The sequence below is a fragment of the Polypterus senegalus genome, chromosome 9, assembly GCF_016835505.1.
Source record: "Polypterus senegalus isolate Bchr_013 chromosome 9, ASM1683550v1, whole genome shotgun sequence".
In the NCBI taxonomy this organism is placed as follows: domain Eukaryota; kingdom Metazoa; phylum Chordata; class Cladistia; order Polypteriformes; family Polypteridae; genus Polypterus; species Polypterus senegalus.
Genome location: NC_053162.1, coordinates 108,254,407 through 108,270,643, shown reverse-complemented (window position 1 = coordinate 108,270,643; position 16,237 = coordinate 108,254,407). Strand labels below are relative to the sequence as shown.

At 39.0% G+C, this 16,237-nt stretch overlaps 1 protein-coding gene across 1 annotated transcript in view; it reads right to left on the bottom strand.

Annotated features, from left to right (window-relative positions):
• The window catches only part of pepd (peptidase D), a 308,318-nt gene that overhangs the window by 68,262 nt on the left and 223,819 nt on the right, over positions 1-16,237 (bottom strand). The window contains exons 12-13 of the mRNA XM_039763568.1: positions 12,776-12,924; positions 10,331-10,515 (exon numbers count right to left, since the gene is read on the bottom strand). Of these exons, the coding sequence (XP_039619502.1) occupies positions 10,331-10,515; positions 12,776-12,924 (334 nt within the window). The remainder of the gene's footprint in view (positions 1-10,330; positions 10,516-12,775; positions 12,925-16,237) is intronic.

Here is a 16,237-nt window from a genome sequence, read left to right as displayed (position 1 = left end):
ACAGCTAAAAACACCAGAAACCCAAGAGATATAACACCTGAAGGAAAACATCCCTGCATTGTGGAGCCAGACTCTCCCTCAAAACTGTAACCTCCTCTCCACCCAGTTCCTCCTCACTTCATGCCAGAACTCGACTTATGTTAGTTTTCTTGGTGGTTTATGGTTTTTGTATTACTGATTTTACAAATGTTCATTTTTCGGTTCGTAGCGTGAATTGTTGCAGTGTTACTTTTCACTTTTTACAAATGTTCATGCTTTTCCCTCTGTGCTTAAAAGTCATTAAAAAAAGTGTTTATACAGTGATCGGCTTGCAAGGCTATAGAGCGAACTCCTGTAATGTTACTTTCTTGGTTGCTTGTGGTTGGTTTTTAAATAAAGTTCGGATTTGTTCAAATGTTCCTTTTTTTCTCCCCTGTGCTTAAAACTCATTAAAAAAAGTGTTTATACAGAAATCGGCTTGCAAGGCTATACCGTGAACTGCTGCAATATGAGAGAGAGAGAGAGAGAGCACGCGGGCTTGCATGCTGGAGAGAGAGAGAGTGTGCAGCTGAGAGCGAGTGAGTGAGCGAGCCTGCGCTTGCAGCTGAGCAGGGAGCTTGGGTGTTTGTGTCAGTGTTATTCAATGTTTTTACATTAGTTTACTATTACACTGTGCATTCTATGCTGTAATTAACTATATTTGTGCTTAAAAATCTTTAAAAAATATATTTACATACAGTTCGTACAGTCTGGAACGGATTAATTGTATTTACATACAATCCTATGGGGGAAATTGCTTCAGTTCACGACCAAATCGGTTTACAACCAGAGGTTTGGAACGAATTATGGTCGTGAACCGAGGTTCCACTGTAGTAAGAATAAGAGCAGCTCATTTCTCAAAACGGAATAGTCCGGAGTCGAAATTGTGACCTTTTGATTACCAGTCAGCAGTTCTTACCGTCACACCACCAAAGCAGTCGTATTAAAGATGTGTCAATGTCGCACCTTAACGTGGGTTCTTTTTCTGCAGTTATATTCTTGAATAAAAGTGCACTTGTTTTGTTATACTTGTACCTTTTGTGAAAGTGTTTATTTGATATTTGGATTTCAGGCTTCACACATTATATGCTTCCTGTCTACATTTTGTTATTACTAAAACTATGTGTTTACATAGATTGTTGTAGACACGGAACACACATGAAATGCATGTTTTCCAAATAAAGATATAGTATTTAATCTATACAACTCTAAGCACTGACACACAGGTAAACAGACTTGAGCTTAGAAAACTTTGTGCGGCGGAGGAGGGATGTGATAGCAGGCTGCTTATCGACACATTTACAAGACAAAAGACTCTGACAGAGAGGTGCGAAGGGTTTTAAGGTGGGACAGGATTTACAAGTTTTTTTTTGTAGGCTTTGGTAATTCTAGTGTTAAGAAGACTAAGAGAATGTTAGGTTATATTAGCATGGCGTATAGAGTACAGGTCCAAGGAGGTTTTGCTCATGCTTTATGATGGCGAGGCCTTATCTTGTGTACTGTGTATAGTTTTGGTCTCCATGCTACAAAAAGGACATAGCATAGCGAGATTTATTCCAGGGCTACAGGGGAAGAATTGTGGAGGAAGAATAAAAGAGCCTTTTCAGTTTAAGTAAACAACATTTAAAAGGTACCATAATTAGAAAAAAAAAACTTGACTTGATATTTTTTAGAAGTGGAAAGGACTGATGAGATTTGCTGGGTTGAATGGCCTGTTCTCGTCTAGATTGTTCTAATGTTCAAAATAGAATTTACCTCTCCATTTGGTAATTTGTTGAGAAATGTATTGTTTAAAATTTCTAAATACAATTAGCCACAGACTTTCCATAGCCAATAACTAGTAACGGCATATCAATTGATGCAATTTGCGCATCACTTAACTTGGAATCTGTTGTCAATGTAAGATATTTCAGACCTCACAATAGTATCTGGACTACATTTATAAACTACATGACATTGTATAGTATGGTAGTAGACATAGGAACGTATCAGTGCCACGGGATCTAGTACCTCCAAGTATTTGTGCAGGGTGATAGCACCTGGGAGACAATATAGAACCACCTGATTGATGATAAACTCTAAAGGGATCCTTTATGTTCTACAGCTTTCAAAGGAGTGCTATTCAGGGTCTGGATATCCCGCGGCACTGGTTATTTGAAAAGGAGGTTTGAGAGGTCTGATGGTTCCAGTGGCAGACAATGATGGTAAAGAACAGCCTGCATGTGGGAGATTTCTGTGTGGATGAGGAAATCTGGATGAACTAGCCTAAGTATTGTTTGCGGCTGAATGGACAAGAAGGTAGGACTCATAAGCCCTGATGATTCACATGAGAGAAAATTTGTTATTTTGGGGACATTGCCCACAGACCCTTAATAGTAGGGAAGTTTGCACATATCCACTAGGGTTTAGCAATCTACCTGTTATTCATGCTGATGTTACACAATACATACTGTCTGAGGGCACACACCTATATATTCTGTAGAGTCTCTTTCTATGTATGTGTGTATGCCTCTTCCATGACCATTCTAATTACAGTAATGTTCCACAACAAGTATTTAATGTACTTTAGTAATGCACTATTTAACCCATCATTTTATTATTATCATTATTATTATTTACTATTATTTTACATTCTATTATCACCGTTATTTTTTAACATGATTAATTTTTACAAAAGAAATAAAAAAATGCCTACTAAATATGTAAAAAAACCTGTAAATTTCAAATTAGTTAACAAAGTACCTAACTGCACCTAAATATCTGTACACTTTCTCTCTTCATAATACAGTTGTGATTGCAAGTTTGTGAACACATTAGAATTTTCTATATTTCTGCATAAATATGACCTAAAACATCATCAGATTTTCAAACCCTAAAAGTAGATAAAGAGAAACCAATTAAACAAATGAGACAAAAATATTATACTTGGTCATTTATTTATTAAGAAAAATGATTGAATATTACATATTTGTGAGTGGCAAAAGTATGTGAACCTTTGCTTTCAGTATCTGGAGTGACCCCCCTTTGCAGCAATAACTGCAACTAAACATTTCCGGTAAATTTTGATCATTCCTGCACACCGGCTTGGAGGAATTTTTGCCCATTCCTCTGTACAGAACAGCTTCAGCTCTGGGATTTTGGTGGGTTTTCTCACAATAACTGCTCGCTTCAAGTCCTTCCACAACATTTCAATTGGATTAAGGTCAGGACTTTGACTTGGCCATTCCAAAACATTAACTTTATTCTTCTTTAACCATTCTTTGGTAGAACGACCTGTGTGCTTAGGGTCGTTGTCTTGCTGCATGACCCACCTTCTCTTGAGATTCAGTTCATGGACAGATGTCCTGACATTTTCCTTTAGAATTCTCTAATTTAATTCAGAATTCATTGTTCCATCAATGAAGGCAAGCCATCCTGGCCGAGATGCAGAAAAACAGGCCCAAACCATGATACTACCACCACCATGTTTCACAGATTGGATAAGGTTCTTATGCTGGAATGCAGTGTTTTCCTTTCTCCAAGCAACGCTTTTCATTTATACCAAAAAGTTCTATTTTGGTTTCATCCGTCCACAAAACATTCTTCCAATAGCCTTCTGGTTTGTCCACGTGATCTTTAGCAAACTGCAGACAAGCAGCAGTGTTTTTTTTGGAGAGCAGTGGCTTTCTCCTTGCAACCTTACTATGCACACCATTTTTGTGAAGTCTTCTCCTGATGGTGGACTGATGAACGTGAACATTAGCCAATGTGAGAGAGGCCTTCAGTTGCTTAGAAGTTACACTGGGGTCCTTTGTGACCCTGCTGACTATTACATGCCTTGCTCTTGGAGTGATCTTTGTTGGTCGACCACTCCTGGGGAGGGTAACAATGGTCTTGAATTTCCTCAATTTATACACAATCTGTCTGACTGTGGATTGGTGGAGTCCACAACTCTTTAGGGAAGGTTTAGTAACCTTTTCCAGCCTGATGAGCATCAACAACTCTTTTTCTGAGGTCCTCAGAAATCTCCTTTGTTGGTGCCATGATACACTTCTACAAACTTCTACAAACATGTGTTGTGAAGAGCAGACTTTGATAGATCCCTGTTCTTCAAATAACACAGGGTTCCCACTCACACCTGATTGTCATCCCATTGATTGAAAACAGTGGACTCTAATTTCACCTTCAAACTAACTGCAAATCCTAGAGGTTCACATACTTTTGCCACTCACAAATATGTAATATTCGATCATTTTCCTCAATAAATGACCATGTATAATATTTGTTTATCTAATTTTAGGACTTGAGTGAAAAATCTGATTATGTTTTAGGTCATATTTATGCAGAAATATAGAAAATTCTAAAGGGTTCACAAACTTTCAAGTACAACTGTATATCTTGTATTGACACTATAGAACAATCACAGTTTGGCAGTAAGTTTAAAATAATGTCAAAAATACTAATTATTTACCCACAGCTGTATTTTAGTCACCACTGTTAAAATCTAACATTTCAAACATTAATAGGTGAGAATTAAGCTGACATGAAATACTGTATACTTTTGATAGTAAAAACGTGTTTTCTGCAGGACACAATTATGGCATATTGCTAAAATTATTTTCCAAGGTCAAGTCTCAGCTATTGAGTGAGTTCCCAAATGGTGGCAATAGCCTATATAACAGCATATAGAAAAATAGGTTAGCTGTGAATAACAAAAAAAAACAGGCCAGGACCAAGGTGGCAGTATTAGCAAATAGTGGTGGTTACATCTGGTTGTTAACAGGTATGACTGGAAAAATACCACAAAATATAAAGGAGGTCATTATCATTAAATAAGTGCTGCAAAAAATCTGCACTGCCATTAAATAAGTGCTGCCAATATCATTGCCCTGTGGTAAGAGAAAGTGATTCCCAAAGACTAAGGGGGACAACCTTGGAAAAAAAAAAAAATACTGGTCTTCCTAGAATGGGGTTGGGCTGTAAAACAACCATTGTAATAAAACCTATTAATAGCTTGAGTGATCTGAAGGAACAAACCTAGATATGTTAAATGTTAGAATTGAAGAGCTACAGTTAGGTCCATAAGTATTTGGATAGGGTCACAATTTTCATAATTTTGGCTGTGTACACCACCACAACAGATTTGAAATAAAGCAATCATTATGTGATTGAATTGTAGACTTCCAGCTTTAATTTAAGGGGCTTACCAAAAAAATGTATGAACCATTTAAGAATGACAGCCATTTTTCTGCATAGTACCTGGACAAACTAACATAATCATAACTATAATGATCATTTTCAGTATTTGATTGAAAATTCTTTACAGTCAATGGAATGGAAATTGGTGAATTTTGCAGCAGCAAAAATTTGATAATTAGTAGTACTTACTTTCCACATAAAAGAAAGTAACATATTGTGCCCCGGATGAAGCAATGATTAATTAAATGGACCACATAATGATTGATAATAGATGTGCAGAGACTCCAAGTTGTGGGACTGAGACACGGACCAGGCCAGGGAATACAGCAACACAGAAGGCCCTTTCCTCTGGCTTCTATTTCTCTCGTACCTGTGGGTCCACTGGAAGTGGTGGAGGGACAGATATTCTATTCTCTAAGAACTGGAGATTCTCACTACAGGGTAATGTATGCAATTACACTTCCTTTGAGTACCACTCAGACACTGCCTCCTACCCTATTAACATTAACAATTTTGTTCTTTACTGCCATCTCAGTTCACTAAAGAACTTCCTTGACTAACTGCTCTCCTCTCTTCAGATGTTGGGAGTCCACTTCTAGTCTTCATGGACCCAGACATCCATCTGGACAGTTATTCCCTACAGACTTTCTCTTCTTTAACACTAGAATTACCAGAGCCTACGAAAAAACTCGTCATTCCGTCCCACCTTAAACTGCTTCTTAAATCCCTTCACACCTCTCCACCAGTGTCCTTTGTTCTCTAAATGTGCTGATAAAGAGAAGCTAGGAGCAGCCGGCTATTCCATCCCCCACCAATTTAGAACGTGCACGAACTTCTCTCAGCTCATGCCTTGATTGAGTATCTGGGAGTGAAGTGGAGTTTTAGAGTGGAAATAATAGATCGTTGTTTGGAACACACGCATTTCATGTCAGTCATCTGTGTCAACACATTGTTAAAACAGAAACTTTTTTTATATTCTAGTAGTAGATGACAAAATGTAGGCATAAACTATATAATGTATGAAGCCTGAAGTCCAAATAGCAAAGAAACATTTTCACAAGAATAATACAATTGCACTTTTATTCAAACATATAACTGCAGAAACAAAAAGCCGCCTTAACATGCGACATTGACACCAGTTTACTGTAACTGACTCCGTCGTTCAATAGATTCAGCCCGCTTGCGAATCAAGGGTGACAGGTTCGATCCTGCGCCCCTCCGTTTTGAGAAGTAAACTGCTCTTAGTCTTACTGTTTTAGAATAAAAGCATACATTTGATTTCAGTCTGTAACAGCCGGTGCAATTTATGATCTTTGTAAAGGTTAGCTTTTTTTTTTATTCACTTTTCATTCTCTCAGTCGCGTTCAGAATCAATCCATACAACCACATCTGACACGGCTGTTTTCACTAAAGACGCTATAGCTCTGCAGTGTACCACGATGCATACTAACGCTACCCCGGTTCTGACACACAAGCGCTGGCGAAGCTGCCTTCTTCGTATCTCACCGTCACTTGCTTTTCTTTTTATTCAGTTTTATTGAGTGTTCCTGCCAGTCCCGCATGTTGCTGTATGCTTTTCTTTTGTACTCCAGGACATGCAGAGGAAAGAATGGTAAAGACCAGTAACCGCGCTATATGCAATCATCAGACACTCCCCATCTGCCCGTGTCGTTCAAACACAGGAACATATATTGGTGTAAAAGTATAACAAAAGTGCACTTTTATTCAAGTGCACTTTTTCCATCGCCTTTTCCTGTAAGAAGCAGTGTACACACTTCTCTCTATGCTGTGGTTTCTATTACACACCTGAAAGAAAGAGACAATACATATGAACATATCCAGCATACAGCAACATGCGGGACTGGCAGGAACACTCAATAAAACTGAATAAAAAGAAAATCAAGTGGCGGTGAGATACGAAGAAGGCAGCTTCGCCAGCGTCTGTGTGTCAGAACCTGGGGGGCGTTAGTATGCATCGTGGTACAGCACAGAGCTATAGCGCGTCTGTATTCTGTTTCTTTTGTACTCCAGGGCGCAGAGGAGAGAATAGTAAAGAGCAGTAAGTTCGGCGCTATATGCAATCATCAGACACTCCCCATCTGCCCGTTGTTTTGTTATACTTTTCAATACTTTTATACTGCTCAAACGGGCATGCTCAAAAAATACACGTGTAATGCCACGAAAAGTGCACGCAGACACTTCATTTCGCAAACAAAACAAGTGCACTTTTATTCAAAACTACCTGTATAACCGAAGAAGAAAGAAAGCAAGTTACAGTAGGCGATTGATCGACATCTTGCATGGTGCAATGCTAAGAAGTGCAGATTTTCATTCCGTGCTATATAAAATCATCACATTCAAATATTAACAGTTCCCACACACCCAAGGACCGTCCTTCCTACATTTACGACCGTGTACTTGTTGCCGTGTACACACCTCTCTGTGCTATGGTTTCTATTACACTGAATGAGCACCTGACACTGTACTTTCTTCCCTGGGGGAAGGGTCCGCATCAGAGAATTTCCAGTTCCTGCATAAATTCACACCCGATCTGACGCTGTTCGTTTTCAAATAATATTGCATTAGTGCGATTATATTTTCACATATATTGTCTCTTTCTTTCAGGTGTGTAATAGAAACCACAGCATAGAGAGAAGTGTGTACACTGCTTCTTACAGGAAAAGGCGATGGAAAAAGTGCACTTGAATAAAAGTGCACTTTTGTTATACTTTACACCAATATATGTTCCTGTGTTTGAGCGACACGGGCAGATGGGGAGTGTCTGATGATTGCATATAGCGCCGAAGTTACTGGTCTTTACCATTCTTTCCTCTGCATGTCCTGGAGTACAAAAGAAAAAGCATACAGCAACATGCGGGGACTGGCAGGAACACTCAATAAAACTGAATAAAAGAAAAGCAAGTGACGGTGAGATACAAGAAGGCAGCTTCGCCAGCGTTTGTGTGTCAGAACCTTGGGGGTAGCGTTAGTATGCATCGTGGTACACTGCAGAGCTATAAGCGCGTCTTTAGTGAAAACAGCCGTGTCAGATGGGGTTGTATGGATTGATTCTGAGCGACTGAGAGAGTGAAAAGTGAATAAAAAAAAAGCTAACCTTTACAAAGATCATAAATTGCACCGGCTGTTACAGACTGAAATCAAATGTATGCTTTTATTCTAAAACAGTAAGACTAAGAGCAGTTTACTTCTCAAAACGGAGGGGCGCAGGATCGAACCCGTCACCACTTGATTCCCAAGCGGGGCTGATCTATTGAACCACGGAGTCAGTTACAGTAAACTGGTGTCAATGTCGCATGTTAAGGCGGCTTTTTGTTTCTGCAGTTATATGTTTGAATAAAAGTGCAATTGTGTTATTCTTGTGAAAATGTTTCTTTGCTATTTGGACTTCAGGCTTCATACATTATATAGTTTATGCCTACATTTTGTCATCTACTACTAGAATATAAAAAAAGTTTCTGTTTTAACAATGTGTTGACACAGATTACTGTAGAAACGGAACAGACATGAAATGCGTGTGTTCCAAACAACGATCTATTATTTCACTCTAAAACTCCACTTCACTCCCAGATACTCAATCAAGGCATGAGCTGAGAGAAGTTCATGCACGTTCTAAATTGGTGGGGGGATGGAATAGCCGGCTGCTCTTTATCAGCACATTTAGAAGACAAAGGGCGCTGGCGGAGAGGTGTGAAGGGATTTAAGAAGCAGTTTAAGGTGGGACGGAATTACGAGTTTTTTTGTAGGCTCTGGTAATTCTAGTGTTAATCTTTCAACCTCACTCAACACAGGCACTATTCCTACACTGTTCTCACTCCTATCCTTGAGAAGCTCACTCTTGATCCATTTCAAGTAGGTAATTACAGAACTAATCAGTCAGGATTCAAGAAGGGCCACTCCATGGAGATGGCTCTACTCACCGTTGTTGATAACGTTACGGTATAAAAGAACTAGAAACCTGTCATCTGTGCTCATCCCGGTGGATTTCTCCTCTGCTTTTGATGTGGTCAACTATTATAACATCCTTGCCACCCTTTCTGACCTTTTCACCATTGGGTCTACCCTCATGTGGTTTAAGTCCTACCTCTTGGGCAGATCCTCCCATGTGTCTTGGTATGGAGAGATGTCATGGGCACAACAGACAAGCATGGGAGTGCTAGGTCCAGGGCCCTAACGGAAGGGGGCCCCTTCACGTTTGATTTTTTTTTTTTGGCATATGGGGACCCGGGGGAAGGCAGAGGGGCCCACACGTATCCAGTTGTCTGGGGCCCAAATATTTCTGGTGGCGGGCCTGGGAGTGCCCCAAAGATCGGTGCTGGTCCCTCTTATTAGGTGACTGTTAAAGTAGGTTTGGAAATGAAAGGTTCACCACTCATAACATAATCTTTATTAGAAATATGTTAGCTACAAGCACAGCTATTTATAGGTTTTAGGCAAGCATATGACAGAAAAATTATGATCAACACAAGATGTGAACATACATTTGTTAATGTTCGGAATCCCAGGATAAAGCAGTATGTGTTTGAAACGGTAGCCGAATTTAGATACCTAAGAGCAACAATAACAGCAAAGGATGATATTCATATAGAGATTAAGGCAAAACTTGCTGGTTCCAATGGGTGTTGCTTTGCTTTTGAAAAACTCTTAAAATCCTCATTAATTTCCCAGAACAAAATATACACAGTAGAACATATACAAATATATAACTATCTTCTGACCAACTGTGATGTATGGAGTCGAAACCTGGGCCTTAACAAAAGTAGGTGGAAAACCTATATGACTTATGTCAGTAGCTGGACCTGATCACCGAAATTAAGAAGACTAGGAAGATTGGGGAAATTAGAGTGAAATGTTATACAGAGGAAAGCCAGATGGAAGAAGTAGAAAGATCCAGGAAAAAATACATTGATGATGTGGAGGAGAAATTTAGGAATATGGTTTAAGGACAAGGAGAAGGAGCACAGTCAATAGATCACAATGGTGGAATATTATAAGGGAGGCCAAGGCTCATCAAGGGCTCTAGTGCCAGAGGGTAAGGTAAGGCTAACATTATTTTATGGTTCCAAAAACACAATATTGTATATTTATTGTAAAATATATAGTAACTTTCACAAACCTCTGGGTATCCTCCAACATCATGTACGTCAATTCCAAGAAGATGTCCCAAACCATGAGGCATAAATATGGCACCCAAGTGAACTTTCACCATTTCATCCACATTACCTTGAAGGATACCGATTTTTGTCAGTTCTTCCAAATGAATTCTATCTGCAAGACGATGCATGTCAGGCCATGAAACACCTAGGAGTATAACAAATGCAGCTTAAAACAGTTATCAAGCATAACAAAGTGCAACACTAATGCAAGACAGTTCCCATCTTGGAGTCCGAGCTTTTTTTCCCTATATTATTTTGGTATAATTGGACTGGTATTTAAACATGCTGTTATTCCTTTTAATTATATTAACATAGGTAATTTTAATTCAATAAAATAAGTATGCTGTTAAGATTCTCATGCACATTACTTTTTACATGTTACACTACTGCTCTTAAGACTGTGCTGCTGAGCTTATCACTGTATGTTTAGCTCATCAACATAAACTGAATAATTTCTGAGATACTAAGACAGATTATTTCAACCAGGAGAAGTAATAATATAATCGCCTGAGTCGATGCCTCAAGAAATGTAATCTTTTGGACAGTTCCACCTGTTCCTGCTGAAAGTGTGTGAGATGCTAAGCTGGTGAACAGAGTATAATGGACACGTGCTGACCAAAATTTCCTAAACTGTCATCTGGTTAAATGTTTACATGGCAATACAACCAGGTTGCTTGAAGAGAAATCTATGTCTGTTAACCATGTTTCTCAGACACAAATAAGCTGGTTCCATAACAGGAATAAGAATTTACATGGTATTTTAGAAACCAGATTTCTGTGAATAATCAGGTTATTACAGTGCATGTAAACCCACTGACAGACTTAAGACTGGAATGAAATCTAGACTTTGACCTGGCCACTTAACATTGTTTTTTTCAAACCATTCCTGCAGATTTTTGCTTGCGGTGGTTGTCTTGCTTGAAAACAAATCTTCTCCCAAGGCACAGATTTCTTGCAGACTGTATTAGGTTCCTCTACAGGATTTCCTTTTAGTTTGCTGCATTCGTTTGACCCTCTTCATAAGTCATCCAGGGCCTACTGCAGAAAAGTATCTCTACAATGCTTCGCAGTAGGCTTTGTGTTCTGAATAATGTGTAGTATTTGGCTTATGACAAGCATAGGGTTTAGTCAGATTGCCAAAAAGTTCAATTTTGTTGTCATCAGACCACAGAATCGTCTTTCAGGTGTCTTCACAGTCTCTCATATGCCCCTGGCAAATTCTAACTTTTTTTCTGAACTTTGCCATTCTCTCCTAACTCTGTGACTGCTGAAGTCCAGAGGAAACAGTTGCAAGCAGAGTCTCTCCAAACTTAGCCAGTTCTTCTTGCATGATCATTCAGTTTTTGTTAATGGACTGCACTAGACAGATTTACAGCGGTGGTATTCTCTTTCCTTTTTATAGCAATTGACTTAACTGTATTCTAAGAAATATTCACTGGCTTGGATATTTTCTTGTATCCATCCCCTGACTTGTACTTTTCAATCACATTTTCATGAAGTTGGTTGGAATGTTCTTTTGTCTTCATTGTGTAGGTTGGGTCATGGTACTGACTCTGCACAAACTGGACCTGCCAGATACACAAGCACTTATACTACAATCAAATGAAACCTCTTGTCAACACACAGGTGATCTCCATTGAACTATTTATGTAACTTCTAAAACCAACTGGCTGCACCAGTGAACACTTACAGGACTAATTATTTTGTGCTTTATATTTTCTAATTAATTTAGATCACTTTGCAGAAATCTCTTTGCACTTTAAAATTAAAAAGACTTTTCCGGTTCATCAGCGTTTTTGTACAGATATATAACTTCTGAATATTCTTACCAAGCTGGGAGATGAGAACAAAAGAAATATGCCAAATGCCATGGCATGAAAACATACATCCTTTTAACAATTGTAAAAATTAGAGTGATTGCAGATATAGGACCATCTGTGCTTGCAGTATAGTGTATGACTTGCATACAAGCAGGAGGCCTTTGTACACAGGCTTGAAAAACATTGATGCATACAGGAGTATATCTATTACTCACAAATGAGTTGAAATTGTGTAGGGCAATTACATAGTTGTGAATGTACCAGAAAAGGTCTCTACTACCACCATGCAAGGCTGAATAGCTTCCATAATGCTGAATAAGTTTATGAAAGTTGGCCGTTATTTGTTTTGAATTAAAAAAATGTGGACAATAACATTATAAAATACAATACCATTAAGTAACTATAGTAGCATGGCTTCTACCAGTAGAAAGATCAATATCTGTACTTGTTAGCATACAGTATGCCTAAGACAGGAATCAGTTTAAATTGTCAATATATACTTTTCTGCTTATTCATAGAACATTCTATGAAGTTTAAATATTATAACTACTATATACTTGTCATAAATATATACATTTCTCTTACCTGGTTTGATTGCTGCCATAACTGCACGGGATGACTTCAGCACTGCTTCATAGATGGCCCGTTGGTCAGTAGTAAAAGATCCATTGGCTGGGAATGTGCAGGTTATATCAGATGAATAACAGTAATACTCTCCACCCATATCAAAGAGACTGCAAAATACACAAAAATAGGAGATGTCTATAATGCCATAGTTCTATTGGTAATTACTAAAAGTATGTTCACACTTTATTAAGGGTAGTTACCAATGTGGCCTGGATAATGGACTATTTAACTTTCAGGTCACAATATATGAGGCTTAAGAACTGTGTATCTAACATAGTCTTGATTAGCATAGTGTTTTCATAGGGAACTGTACTGGCTCGCCTCCTGTTTACAATACACGCCTCAGACTTTAGATATAATACTGAATCATGTCATCTGCAGAAAGTTTCCGATGACACAGCCATAATTGGGTGTATCATCAGTAGACAGGAGAATTAATACAGGACACTTGTGGAGGCATTTATTGAACGGCGCCAACTGAACCACCTGCTTCACAACATCACTTAGACAAAGAAGATAATCGTACACTTCAGGAGAGTGAAGCCCACTTTGCCCCGGTTCTCATTGATGGTGAAAATGCAGAAGTGAAGAGGACATACAATTACATCAAGGTGCATCTGAATGTCAGGCTTGAGTAGAGTACCAACACAGTGGCTGCATATAGGAAGGGTCAAAGCAGCTGCTATTTTTTGAGGAAGTTGAGGTTGTTTGGTATATACAGGCCATTTGTACAGGTTTTCAATCAGTCTTCTGTGGCCAGTGTATTTTTTATGCTATAGTGTGCTGGGGAAATGACACTAGTACAAGTAATGCCAACATAATAAATAAACTAAACTAAACTAAGCAATTTCAATTTTTGGGAGTCAGACTGGACTCACAGAAGGACGTGGTTGAACAGAGGTCACACATTAAGCGGACTATCCTGGACTCTTATCCCCTGTATGAGAGTTGGCTAAAAAAGAGGACTGCATTTAGCAACAGACTGAGACAAATACATTGCTTCAAGGAGTGCTGGTTAAGGTTTTTCTACCCTCAGAAATCAGGTTCAATAACGAGTCACTTAGATTGAGGAGGTGTTCACTGAATGGTACTGAATTGATCTAGTACACATTTTAATAATGATGTGCTTTTTCTGTACACCCTGTGTACTGAATATTTATATTTATAAGTATGCTCAATTCTAATCCCTTTACACTTGGCAAACACTACACCTTTTAAATCTACTTAAAGATAATTCATGTTATATGTGTATTTACACTTTGATAGCAAGATTATTATACATTCTTTTTATATGAATATTTGTGGCTTTTTTGCTTGCTGTATCCCTGAAATGTCCTTCAGGATTTATTTACCTCACTTCCTTCCTTTCTGCCCATCTATCAGTTTATAATAATTATAGCATATCAAAGGGAAAAAGGTGCCTTTATCTTATGCTCAGGTGTATTACTTTAGATTATATAAACAGGAATGAGGTATAGCGGGTCCACGGCTCAGATGAAAGCCCAGTTTATAAATAAATAAATAATCTCCATACTCAGGGCTTAAAGAGGGGGCATGGTAGTGTGGCCGGATCCACTCTCGGGCGCTTCGAGATGCATTTTCTTGCTTAAGTGCATGGGTGAGGAATCGTCCACATCTGTAATTTATGCCGGGAGCTGCTAATAGCCACACACGAGCCACATCCCCATTATATATAGTAGGAGTGCGAGTGCGGAGGGGGAGGAAAAAAAAAAGTACACCGAGGTTATGGGAGAAGGAGGCAGAAAGCTGAAAGCTGGTGCGTTCAAGCGTGAGTGAGCAGGCTCACTAGAAAGAGCAGGCAGCTGGAAGGACAGCCCCTTGGGAGTGTTAGGCCGACACTCGGGGACAGCTGGAAGTGGTCGCTCCTGCTGAGCGCTTTGGAGGAGCAGGAGTGACTGGAAGGTTGTTGGCTTGCTGCAGGAGTCTGGGACTTGGCAGGTGAAAGCTCCAGCATGACCACCCTGGCCAAAGGGAAGCCCAAGTCATGGTCTGGTAGAGCCCACCGGAGCCAGGGTCTGGAAGGCGAACAGACCAGCAGAAACAGAAGGTCACCTGCAAGTAGGGCAACTCCCCTGGTCCATAGCCTGGATGGGAGAAGCAGGGGAGCCGCTAGTAGAAGAAGGCCCCGGGCTTTGTTTTAAAGGACTGCTTCTAGCCGTAGTATTTTAACCTCGTTTTTATGGATTTATTCATTGAATTTTAACCTCCACCTTTTCACTGTTTTTAAATGAATTATTTATTTAATGATTTTCAGAAGCACTGCACTATTTATTTTGAACACTGTTTTTAAATAAAATCACTTTTGCACCTTTATGCATCATCCCCTTGCTTCATTGTGTCCTCACTGATCAGCTATTCCGGTGACATTACCGACGGTGTCAGGTTCAAGAGCTCCCAAAAGGAAGATGGGAGCATAGAGAAGAACCTGCATCATCACAAGGAATAGTGATGATGAATAACAGTGTTTTGAGTACCATTACCGAAAGAAGAGGTCTAATTTACTCAATTGAATCAATACAAGTTGTACAAAAGAGGAATGAAGAATGGATACTGTGGGTAAACTACTCACTTTTAGAAAAACTGTTTTGTGCACCCTACACTTTTACATACTTCTTCTAGTAAAGACACAGTAAAGAAAATTGAGCAATCAATGACTATGGATAATCACAATTTCAGTGTATAAACAGAGTAAACTCAGTGTACGTAGCCTTTCTTTTTCGGCATGGCACATGAGGCTCTTACATCAGATTAAGACCTGAACTAATATCTTGGCATGCTGTACTTAAAATCAATCCTAAACATCTCCCCAGCCTCAAGAAATTCTCTTTAGCAAACCAAATGATGCAATTCTCATCAAAATTAAGAGAGTGGGATTTTCTTGGTTTGTATTCCTCTGATACCTATAGATCAATCACATTCAAACAACAAAGTCTGCAACTCAGTCAGATAGACTGACATCCATAAAATAATCATATCAAAATAAACTTTTCACATCCCTTGATGGCAGCCTTTCTCAGACTCATGGGATATTACAGATTATTTGTTCCCTGGTTCTCGGAAAGGGCAGAGTCTTTCACAACATTGACAAAGAAGGTGGCACCCAATACAGTAACATGGAACCCCTTGGCAGAAGTTGTAGTTTATGACTTAACACTAGAATCCTCGAAGCCTCTTTGGAGTTGGTCTAGAGGATAAATGGAATAGTAAAGTCAGGGATAAATAATATAGGAGTTGAAGTCAGAGCTGTTTTTAACACTAGAATCCCAGAAGCCTACAAAAAAACTTGTAATCCCGGGCCACTTTAAATTCCTTCAAACATATCTCCTCATGAGCATCTTTTGTTTTGCAAATGTGTCGATCAGCACAAACAGCAAGCAGCCTGCTATCCCATCAAAAAAC